The sequence below is a fragment of the Abramis brama genome (assembly GCF_963993115.1).
Source record: "Abramis brama genome assembly, chromosome: 11".
NCBI lineage: Eukaryota > Metazoa > Chordata > Actinopteri > Cypriniformes > Leuciscidae > Abramis > Abramis brama.
The window spans coordinates 6,781,420-6,794,279 of record NC_139973.1 but is presented as its reverse complement, the minus strand read 5'-3'; the positions used below and the strand labels follow the sequence as shown (position 1 = coordinate 6,794,279).

Sequence of the window (12,860 nt, the reverse complement as noted above, 5' to 3'; positions counted from 1 at the left end):
TATGATTCTCATTTTGACATTATAATGAAAGCACAACTGACCCTTAGATCTTCCAGCATCTGCTGTCTTAAACTCGGGACAAAGCGTGTGAAAAATGTGTATGCATCACAAGCATCCATGTGAGACTAACAGGAGCAGGGATCACAGTTTAACCAGCCAGGAGCCTCTCCCTAAATCCTAAATCCCCTCTTTATGTGTGTGTATATGTGTGCGAGTGTGTGTGGCCCGGGAAACAGCGAAGCAAACACGCATGAAGTATGTGCCACTCTGCCCCCCTGGTCACAATGGTCTTACCAGGTTCCAGTCAAGCGCAAATTCACTGCTTATCCAGTAGAAAAATATCATATAAATCTATTTTAAAAATTCAATCTAAAATAAATGAAATCTAGGCTACTATAAAAATCTACTCTGAATTTGTCATTCTTTACATTATGAACTGAGTGTGAATAAATAATGAAGTAGCCTATTTCAATTTTGACTATTCCTTTAATGTCCATTAAAATATCAGTGCTGCTATTTCTGCTGACTACATTGGTTTATCTGTAGACGTCCTCTGTGTCAGGGGATGGTCACCCCCTCTGGTGGATGCTGCTAATTAACATTCCTGTTTGGGACAGTAGGTCGAGGTTGCGAGGCCGACAGGGACGCATGCCTGGCCTGGTGAAATCTGTCTCCCACACACTGCTATAATCACCAGCTCCTCTAGATCAGGGGAGGGGAGGGCACTGACCTCTCAGTACAGAAAGGACATGTCACTAATTATTGGTGCACATCCTGGGTCCCAAAGGGTTAAGTATTCTGGTCATACTCTGTTTAGAGACAACAAAATGATACAAGTGATGCTCTGCACTGTGTGAGCTCCAATAGTAGCTACCTTTGGAACTAGATTTGATATTTAATCAGTATTTAGTGGTGGTTCTGCAGGCAAGTATCACTAGCTAACACTTAATGTTAGTAATCTTAGCAAACTTTTGAACCTAATTATTTTGCACAGGACTTATATACTGTAATCTAGTATATACTAGAGGCTATATGAATGTCTGTTTCCAAGTATTTTTTTTTAAAAATCCCAAACTTCTAATACAACATATTTATATCCTTTTAATATAAGTAAATAAGTGGCATTCAAACAAAATGGATACTATGAAAACGTATCCCCTAATGTGCATATTTCATCCATTAATGATCTTGGTGGGAAGCTAAAGGACAGTGCATTCTCTCTGGAGCTCTTTGTTGTTTACTGTGCATTACTGTGTGTAAAACAGTTCCCCCTCCATTTAATACCAGTGGTGTATTTTATGAGCAAGGTGGGGTTATTATATACATTTACAATGTCACGTCCCATATGAGCACTGTCTACTATCTTTGCTGAGAAGATATTCATTGTGTTATATATAGACTTGCACAGGCCATTGGCATGTTGATACCAAAACAAACACTGGATGTCTGGCCTGATATTACATTATATACAGAAGCATGTTTAAGGCAGATAGATAGATAGATAGATAGATAGATAGATAGATAGATAGATAGATAGATAGATAGATTTTTTTTTATTTTTATATATTGATCTTGTGCTATCTGCCTTTAAAATAAGAGGAACTTGGTTGGTTTGTTATAATTGCGAAGCCATTCGTACATTTTAAGTGTAGCCTAAGTTTCCAAACACTTTCGAACAATTAAGTCACGGCAAGGTACTGGTACAGCAATATTACATTACTAAATAAGACATACACTTATATTATTATGTTAATCCAAGGTACTACAAAAATGTCATGGTTTTACCATCATTGCAGAGTCCAAAAACGATAGTTTACTTCTTTGTAAGTTGTGAGAGTAACGCCTCAGCGTCTGACAGTGTGTTGAAAAGCGCGGCTGTTATCTGTGACAGCATCAGGAAATGTGTGTTGACGCGCGCTCATTCATCTCGTCTCCTCGTGCTGATTCCAGCCAATGAGCGCCAGCCAATGACACCCCCACCAACCAGAGATATCCCTCTGAATCTGATTCTGCGGGACAGATAGCCTACTGTACCTCAACCAATGGACCGGTCCGGACGCAATTAGGAACCGTGATAACTATTTTAACATAGACATTTTCAGATTCCTCCTGCTGCTCGAGTGAAAGGAACTCACTTGGATACTAATGCATATTTTATATGGTCGGATATTTCTTTTTTCATTCACAGTACCTTTATCGATATTAACCACATTATTTTTAATTATGATGAATACAGTATCTCAAGAGCCGTAATGAACCTGTGACATTTCGTTTTCTTTTTTGGATATTGTTTAAATTTTTTATTTTTCCCTTACAAACTGCCCGTGTACAACATGCGAGAGTTTGATGGACTTGGACGCAGGGACAGACAGCGCGCGCGTAACGGATTTCTGTCACGCCGTGAACCGAGCGGCAGCGCTCACCGGATTTACCGGCTCTTTATCCTAATGCTGCTCATGTTTACTCCCAGTGTGGACTCGTCTTGGTGGTAGGTGTTTCTAATTATTTATTTAAAGTGGCACAAAGTGGCACTGGTTCATTTTCTTTTCGAAATCTAACATTTTAAAGACCTAAAATAAAACTAATAGAACTGTTGCTGTCAGTTAAGTAGCTAGTATTAGGTTGTTCACTGTAATTTACCTAATCCTAAAAGTACACTCACTGAATTTGTGTAACAATTTGGGAACAATCAAAACAAGAATCGTTAATTAAAACACAAAAAAAAAGGAATTTCAGTTTATCCGGTAGGATCTCGATTGATCACATCAGGAATGTCTCCAAATTATCATGGAAATTAATAGATTAGTATGAGGAAGTAAAAGTGTAATTTAAATGAAGAGAAATTCAAAGAAATGCATATGACTAATTTTTAACTAGAAAAGCAAAGTTTATCGAAATTTATCGAAAACTTTTTTATTATTATTTGTATTTAGCTGATCATCATATGTAGCCTAATACATTCACTTTTGTATATCAGGGTGGAAGAACACGTCATTTCCCAGAATGCATTAACTGGGTTACATTTCTTTGCATTGCAGTTCAGTAAATTCCTCTTCCTGCCATTCTAATTAATATTCCAACTCAAGTTCTTTCCATAGATATGACTCACGTTCAACGTGATTTTGTGATTTTTCAGTTTTATGATCCACCCAGCAGAAAGTTACAAGTTTCATCACCTAGAAAAGTACAAGAAATACAATTAGCATTTCTTTAGGATTTTGAGATTAAAAGTTATTTATAGTTCCAAAAAATTAAACCATGTCAAAATAATGATAATAATAATAATAAAGAAATTTTGTACTAATAAAACCTGTTTTTCAGGGAACATAAATATACATTTATATTCAGTCTAAGTTAATTAATTAAATTACAGTCTAAATTGACTTTAAAATAATGTAAAAAGCATATAAAAGCATTCATATTTGTGTGTGTGTACATGTTTTTCTATCCCGGTGGGGACTTCATCCTGAATGCGCATAGACTCATGGGGACTCGTGTCACCGTGGGGACCTAAATTGAGATGCCCATGAGGAAACAAGCTTATAAATCATACAGAATGAGTTTTTTTGAAAATGTAGAAGTGCAGAAAGTTTTCTGTGATGGGTAGGATTAGTGTAAGAGGATAGAATATACAGTTTGTACAGTATAAAACCATTACGTCTATTGAGAGTCCCCACAAAGATAGTTAACCAAACAAAAGTGTGTGTGTGTGTGTGTGTGTTGTTTTTCTTCTTCTTCTTCAGTCTAGACCAATTACATTCATAGTCCATAGCTTAACAATGAAGGAAGAGTGATGTACAGTTATAGTTAGGTATATTTAATGACAAATGAAAAGTTCTAAAAATTAAAAAAATAAAAAAATAGTAAAAAGGTATCATACTAATATTAGTGAAAAAGTCAGATAAATTGAGACCAAGAAAGAAGAGAGAAAATTAGCTCTCGATGCCTGGTAGAAATGCACACAGTACTGTGTTTAATCATTTTTCAGAGCGATTGTTAGTAAAGACAGAGGAGTCTGATGTCTTAACCTGACATTGATCAACACATTACAGACTATAACAGGTCTTGGCTGGATCAGCAGACCTACTTGTGTGCTGCTAACACACCATATAAACACTTGCTAGGGGTGATATAGATCTGAAGTGACTTGGTTCAGAAGTTATTGCTTTTCATCTCCATTTCTTCATTGTATAACAGCAGACATGATGACACAATGGCAGACTTCGCCTTTAAAAACGTCTAATTGCAGCATTCAAAAGTTCCCCATCACGTCTCAGAGGTAGCAATATCAACATAGTCAGCACACTGCCTAGTGCCCCACAGCTGAGTAAACAACATAATCTCAGTCCACGCTATTTTTTGATACTTTCAATTAAAAATGAATGCTCGGTTTCTCTCAAACGCACACGATAAGACAATAATACAGTATTTCATGAATGGGAAAAGGAGGGTTATCATTTGTACAATCTCTGTTGAAATAACTATACGTATGGCCCCTTTTGCCCTCAATAAGGCAGCGGGGATTCGACGGCATGAGTCCGCAAGACAGCCATGGCGGCATGCCCAAATCCATGTGAGTCAGTGGTGATAAATATCTCTCAGTTCCTATGGTAATTTATATAGTTATGGGGATTGTTGTCATCGTTGCAATCAATTCACGCGTAGCGGTTTTCTGGCTCACGTGCAGCAGCCTTTCCCAATCCCGGCCGCATGCAGCTGATAAGTGTTCTGGAACAGAGAGGCAGAGCGAGACTGTGTTTCTGTGTGTCAAGGATCAACAGGGCAACCGTGCAAAGCCGGCAATACCAGGCCCTCCCATGGATGCTATAGCGAGAGGAATAAGTCTCTCATTGGGTCTTATGTTTGCACTAGTATGTCAGTATGAGAGAGAGAGAGAGAGAGAGAGAGAGAGAGAGAGAGAGGGAGAGCGATAGGGACAGGGACAGCCATAAGAGGAGTGGAAATTGTTCAGTAGGTTCGTACGGAGTGCTGTCACACAAACCCAGACACGACTGACTGGAGAACGAGATCCGGGAAGGAGACAAGGGTGCGTGAGCACAGCGTAAACTTCGCTGAAGGTGTCTGTGTGCTGCGCTTCAACAGAAAGTGTAGGATAGGAAAATGCTACACCTGCAACACAAATATCAATACCAGAATGGCAAATCTTTTGCATTTTTTCAACACAGAACAATAGGAAATAGGACATGCTGGAACGTTCTAAATTATGGAGTAAGAAATAGTCCTTTAAGGGATAGTTTATCCAAAAAAGATTTACTCACCTTCATGTTATTCCAAACCTGTATGACTTCTTTATTCTATGGAACAAAAACATTGACTTTCTTTGCCTGAGATTTTTTTTTTTTTTTTTTACATCATCTTTTGTGTTCCACAGTAGAAAGAAAGTCATACAGGTTTGGAACGACATGAGGGTTGAGTATGTGATGATAGAATTTTAGCATGGCAATTCTTAACTATTTTACATTTTGGTGAATTGGAAGCTAATTCATATGAATTCATACAATCTCATGTCGTCCTCATTGACGGTTTAGATTAGAGGTAGACCATTCATACGCTAAAAAAAAAAAAAAAAAATCTTACACTTGTACTAATCACTTCGTAAACATTCATTAAACAATGCCCACCTTGTAATAGTTACGTTTTATCATGAGATTGGCCTGGAAGTTTATTTTAGGTGAACTATCTCTTTAAGACTCCTTGAGGAAAACATTTTTGCTGACAGTAAAATATCATAGGGGTATCATTATCACAAATAAATGGGCATGAAATATTGATTTAAGTTGAAATTATGTGAGAAGAAACTAGTACAACAGGAAATTGTTGCCTGGGAAAACAGACAGTTATTCAATTTAGTGGTCTTTACGCAAAAATATTTGACCGCTGAATGATTGACAAGTGATAATCAAGCATTCCAAAGAACCGTGTATTAAAGTGTGGCTAACATAAAAACAAATAAAACAAAAGTGTGCCAAACTAGTGGCTAACATGAACTTTGAAGGTTTGGTCTCCAATAAAGATGACCCAGAAGAGAAGACCAAGTCATTTTCTGATGTTCAAGTGGGATGGATTAAATTATGCATTACAAGATTATTTCTTATCACAAGACTGCCAACTACTGCAATGGAAAACTACAATTATTCATGCTTAGTCAACAATGTATCTGTTTGTTTCTGCAGGTACATTGGTGCATTAGGTGCACGGGTCATATGCGACAACATTCCAGGGCTGGTGAACAAACAGAGGCAACTCTGCCAAAGACACCCAGACCTCATGCAATCCATCGGAGAGGGAGCCAAAGAGTGGATCCGAGAATGCCAGCACCAGTTCCGACACCATCGCTGGAACTGCAGCACGCTGGAGCGAGACCACACCGTGTTCGGCCGTGTCATGTTGCGCAGTCAGTATTTATGCTACACTTCATCATCATCATATAGTAATAAGACATGAACTATGCAACCCTGTATCATATTTAAAAACCTCATATTTCATAAAGTATCAAACTGTTAGTTCAAATAAAGCTGTGTGCAGGGGTGAATCTCACCCAACCTGTCATGAACATGTCAGAGCCACACCAAAATCAAAAGAAAGATATAAGAAAGCATATTTTGCATAAAGAGCTAGCCGGTATACCGCCTAGCACTATTTGGTACAGTAAATGCATTACAGCTTTACATGCTGGTAGGGACAAAAAGGTCTCCACAAGAATAGGCGAAAGTCTGAGAGAGAGTGGATGTTCTCCAAATACAAGTGGCTAGTCGGAGGGGGTTCTCTACAGGCTGATGTATAAACAGTAATAGGAGATGTAAATATTTGTGCAGATGACTCTGGCAGACAGACAAAGCTGCTCTTTTTGACATATCACCCTCTGTTCTGGCTCGGTGCGTGAGCTGGAGGAGGAAAATGAGCAAAATAGGGGTCATTTTGCGCTACTTTGGCAAAAAAACACACCTCAAGGCTATGAGTGCAATCGACCAAAGAAACTAAAGGTGAAGGAGTGTCAGCTTGAATCAGTCGAATGTTAGAAAGCTGTAGGGTGGCCTCCCGCACTTAGTTCAGCCAAGGAGCTTAAATCTAGAGATGATGTTAGAGAGTTGATATAACAAAAGCACAGTGGATTTAACATCATATTAAGAGCATTACACCTCATCAGCTTGCTTGTCTCTTTTAAAACTACTGAAAAGTTACTTTTTTAATGTTAAAACACTTTCTAACAAGTAAGCCATTCGTAGGTTGGCATAAAGGGGTCTTTCACATTGGGGACGTTTGCTGTGGTCTGAGTGTGATTGTCTGGTTTCACACTCACTTGATTCTATTGAACCCTGGTGCATTTGCATTCATCTTTCATCATCAAAAACATGCACAGCGCATGACAGAAAGCATGGCTGGACTGGCCATTGGGCATACCGGGCATTTTCCCGGTGGGCCGACGTGCTTTTCGGGCCGATACATCTCATACTCATATACATAATTATTATTATTTTTTTTTTTTACGGCCCATAAAATTTGTACATCGGCGGCCCATTCGTTTGGTTTTGTTTTGCTTAATTGGCGGCGCTGGGTTTGTGCCGGTGTAATGCATTGGTCCAAAAAAGTCAGTGTTAGTTTTTTTTCTTTTTCTGACAGACCAGCCCATGAAACACGTAGATCAGCGGCCCATTGGTTCTTTTCTTGATTGACACTTGGCTGGCCCAATCACAACTTTAAACGAGTGAGCGAGCGTGCAGCAGTGTCAGTGTGTATCTGTCAAAATAGTCAACGAGATGGAGAAGAAACGCAAGGAATGTGCAGAGAAATAGCGTGAAAAAATAGAACCAGGCCCTTAAAGCAGACGCTTTATGTGTCAAAATATATGTTTTCTGCCCTTCATCAGCTCCTGTGATGATGATGATAGTGATGAGGATCAGGAGAGAGATGAGAAGGTGTAGAGCCTGCGGTAAGCAGAACTACTTTCAAAACACTTAGGCTATGTCATGAGTGTAGGAACCCATTACCCAGTTACAGATTATTTCCACATCTGCATAGTTGACGATTACCGCAATTCACTAGAAATCTAATGAGAGGCGTTTGTAAACCATGTTTTCCGCCAAAATAAAAGCTTGATGCAGTTTGCGTCAAAATAAAAGATCATGTGCTTATCTCTTTCAAGTATAGAAATTGGTACAAAACTAATTATGAAAGTTTCCTTTATTTTTTAGTGCATTTGTTTTACAAAATATGGCAATTACTGTCATTGGATTAATATTATAACTATTATTATGTAGTAGGTGTAATGTAAATAGACACTGTAACTAAAAGAGGTTTGAATTTTTCTTTGTTTAATTTGCACACTGAATATGGGTTGGAGCTTTTAATTTTGAACTCTCAAAGTGCACCAGATTGATGAATTTAACATTAAAATGCACAAAATTTTCTCACGGGGGGGCATGCCACCAAACCACCCTAGAAGGACCAAGGTCCACCCACCACAGTTTTAACAAAAATCCTGTAAGAAAAACTTGTATTGCTATGCCAGTGCAGCTTATAGCTTGTTTTAGGATTCACCACTGTGAAGTATAGTTCGACTGTATTAATAAATGTCAAATTTTTACTTATTTCATCTGTTAACTCTCACTCGTTCCTATACTCACTCATTACATAAGGGTTAATGCCCGACGAGGTGTCCATTATCAGGTTTTAATGGACGACGGCGAGGCGTGAACCGTCCGACGCGCAGCGGAGTATGTGCATCACATGAAGGTGGCTTTCTGCTGCTTGCAAACTGAATTTTTGAGGAGACAGCGGATTGCGAGCCACTCATTTGCTGCTCTAATGACACTGCATGTGTAACGGACGTAGGCCAGTAAGAGCTGTGCATGTAAACCTCACTCCCCTGAGCTTAAGAGGTGCGCTAGCGGCTGTGGTCTTTAGCGTCCTTAGCGTTATCGCTCCCGCCTCCCATGCCAGAGTTCGAGTCCTGCTTGGAGCAGGTGGAGTAGGACTGGTTACACATGCTCACTCTCATGTGTCTCCAAGGTAAATCATCACCACTGTCATCCCCTACATGTGTTTTGTTGAATTAATGATATCATTCTCGACTAAAACACATGCACAGGTTGCTTTACTTCCTGAACAAGTGCGCACCCAAGTGCAAGTTGCTTTCACATTCATGCAAATCACGCCACAGTTCCAGTGCAAACTAACTCCGATCACCTCTTACGTTCATTACCCGGTGCACTCATGTGTCCACATGACAGCTTTCACATTAACAATTTTTCATGCGAACCGTGACCCGTTTCAAACTAAACTGCCAGTGTGAAAGCACCCTGAAGTCAACATGAGACAGTGTGCATAACCCATTTGGCACTGAAATTATACACTAAACATAAAGCACAGAACTGTACCACATTTTTAACATGCTAATATGAAAATGTTTCTCCTCCATCAGGTAGCCGTGAAGCAGCATTTGTTTATGCAATATCCTCTGCGGGCGTAGTTTATGCCATCACCAGGGCATGCAGTCAAGGAGAGCTGAAGATCTGCGGCTGCGACACACACAGGAGAGGCCGAGCCAGCGATGAAGAAGGGGACTTCGACTGGGGCGGCTGTAGCGACAACATTAACTACGGTATCAAGTTTGCCAAAGCTTTTGTGGATGCCAGAGAGAGGATGGTCAAAGATGCCAGAGCACTGATGAATCTGCACAACAACCGCTGTGGGAGAATGGTAAGTGTCAAGATTCTCAAATGGGGGGAATCAGCTAGCTAATTATAAAAACTTTTAACTGTTTAATCTGGGTTATGGAGTGGTTCATAGGTCATGGGCTGAGTTTTGTTTTCTCTAGGCAGTCAAGCGTTTTATGAAGACTGAATGCAAGTGTCATGGAGTCAGTGGGTCATGTGCTCTCAGGACATGCTGGTTGGCTATGACTGATTTCCGGCGAACAGGAGACTACTTGAGAAAGAAGTACAATACTGCTGTGGAGGTCATGATGAACCAGGATGGTACAGGCTTCATGGTTGCAGACCGAGAATACAAGAGAACAACCAAAAACGATCTAGTGTACGTTGAGAACTCTCCAGACTATTGCCTAATGGACCGATCGGCGGGTAAGCAACAAAGAGCTGAGTGTTTTTGTTTGTAAAGGTCCTTGCACACCGAGTCCAAAATTCTCATCCGAAATTTTCACACATAAAAAAATAAATATAACTTCACGTTGTGTCAATACTGTTTACACACTGCCTCAGAAACTTTTGTCGGTCATAAAAAAAAAATTCGGATCGGGTTTGATTTTCTTCGTTTTTTTGCATCCGTAGCAAGCATTTTGAGAGGTGTTTTGACAATTCGGAGCCACTCAAAACGCATATGAAAATTTCGGACTCGGTGTGCAAGGACATTAACTGGCCAAAATTTACAAAAAAGAGTCATATTTCACCACAAAGTCAAAAAACAAAAATCTGAAATTATATTTTGCATTTTAAAGAAAATTTAACTTATTTAAGGACTATTTAGATTTTGCATTGTTACAGTATTAAGCACATTTCTCCAATTTGTAATACTGCAATGGAAAAAAAATACATTCAATTCTAACTGTTACACTCATTTACATGCAAATTATTGCATTTAAGTATTTTTTCTGCTATACAGTAATCATTTAAATTGATTAAAAATTATTATAGTAATGGCAATCTAATGAGAACTACCAGAATAAAGACAATTATAAAAATCCAAAAAGTCCAATATTTTAATGATTTTTATTTCTCAGTTCCAATAAACGTAAAGTCTTAATGTGAAATAAGTCTTAAAATAGGTCCTAAAATATGCTTGATTTTGCATGCTTTTATTAAATATAAATAACGGTTCGATTTTTTGTTTTATTATAATTTGTTTCTTTTTTTGGTTTTGGGGCGGAATGTGACCTAGACTTGAAAATAGCGCATGGCAAAAAAAACATGGTACATTTCTGTAAAGGTCCTGATCTCAGAAAACACGTTTGGCCTATTGACTCACAATGGAATAATTTTACTACTGTAACTGAAAACACTTGCATTTATATTTCAGGCTCTCTGGGCACAGCAGGACGGGTGTGCAACAAGTCTTCCAGAGGCATGGACGGCTGCGAGGTCATGTGCTGCGGCCGCGGGTACGACACCACCCGTGTAAAACGTGTGACCAAATGCGAGTGCAAGTTCAAATGGTGCTGCGCTGTCGAGTGCAGGGACTGTGAGGAAACTGTGGACGTCCACACCTGTAAACCACATAAGAAACCCGACTGGCTCGATTTGACTTGACTGCCGTGATCGTAACCAATCAGCAGCTACTGGTGCTTTTCTGTTCTCAGGTTTTTAAAGTGGGCCAATGCATTGCAGGATGCGTAGTTTATGACTATAACGCTCTGATCTCCACTTGCAGAACCCTGAACTTTATTCGCCTTCAATGATGCAAGCGCAGTGATCACAGGCCAGTCTGGGGCACTGGTAGACGGTGGGTGTCATGGGAAATTATACAATGGGCATTGTCTGGTGTTTTATTGAACGAACTGTGATCAGGACACAATTCTTTCACTATTTTCAAACAATAATGTGTGCCTATATACATCGAATTATGTTTTTGGACAGCTGTGATAAATGCAATAATGCAGTTTTAGGGAAAGAACAATGTACACAACATCAAGCTTCCTAAAGAACATAGCAATAAATCGCATTTCACGCCAAGAATAATTCCATTTAATTGTCCAAAATGATACTTTGAAGGGCGCTGTAAAAAATATTGTTAAACAGTGATAACAGAGTAACCCTTAATTTACTTCATGGACCATGATTTTAATACTCAACTTGTGCACGAAAGATCATAAGATCAATGATCAATGTATCATCATGACACATATACCATTGTCATTGTATATCAGAGAAATATATTTCATTTCTAGTTATCTTTTTTAATACCTAAGCACTTAAACATCCCTTCAAATATGAGCATTTTTGTTTGGTTTGGTTCCGATGAACTTATCTACGATCAAATCAATATTTTCCCTGATGGATTTCTCATTGAAATGTGATGTTTATTGAAATAAAAAGTCCAAACCATCAGACTATAAACTGTTCATGATGCACACAACATATGAAATTGTACACTCAAATCTGATGGCTAGATTAGTATCTGAGAATGAAAGTTTTTGTAATCAGAGTTTGCAATGCTTCAAGCATCAAGTCTTTGAAAATACTTTTAGTTTAGGTTGAGGCAGTCAGTAGCAACTAAACAAGATACCTTCAAGATGTTCTGTGCATGAAATAATAGCTACTTTGAAAAATGACTGAAGCCAAATGGCCACTCTGAATGTATTACTGCTTGCTTCATACTTATGTCCTCATGTAAAACCCACACTAAATGCCAAATCATTGCTAAAATAAGACGGCAGTAAAAATAGTTAGGTTAGCATGACTCGCATTCTTCGCCATTTATTTTGTTGGTCTGAATGAAGCACCTTGGTTTGACAACACGGTTGTTTCTAAATTTGCTGTTAAGATGGATGAGTGAATGAAGCGCTCGGGTTGTCATGCTGGTCGGTAATGCGTGTCCAAAATGATGGCCCCATTAATCTAAAGCAACCTGAAACTTTGTCAGGTAAAGGCCATGCAAGCTTATTTTGTCATTGTACAAAATGTCATTGGCGAAAGAGACCAAAATGGAAAGCCGTTGCTATACAAAGTGTTCTTTTTTTTTGTGGCCATTATATATAAAATTGCCACAAAATTCTTTTTTTTTAAAAATGGAAAAAAAAAGTATGCATATATTTTTAAACAAATATTTAATTATTTAAAGGGGTCATGAACTGGCTTTTTTAATTTTTTTATATTGATGTCTGA

At 38.7% G+C, this 12,860-nt stretch overlaps 1 protein-coding gene across 1 annotated transcript; it reads left to right on the top strand.

Moving 5' to 3' along the window:
* The first annotated feature begins 2,015 nt into the window (after positions 1 to 2,015).
* On the top strand, positions 2,016 to 12,088 carry wnt2ba (wingless-type MMTV integration site family, member 2Ba). Its single transcript, XM_084127706.1, has 5 exons — positions 2,016 to 2,488; positions 6,195 to 6,415; positions 9,443 to 9,720; positions 9,839 to 10,103; positions 11,056 to 12,088. The coding sequence occupies exons 1-5, from the start codon at positions 2,334 to 2,336 to the stop codon at positions 11,283 to 11,285; spliced, it is 1,149 nt and encodes a 382-aa protein (XP_083983832.1). The 5' UTR covers positions 2,016 to 2,333; the 3' UTR covers positions 11,286 to 12,088.
* Positions 12,089 to 12,860: the final 772 nt, after the last annotated feature.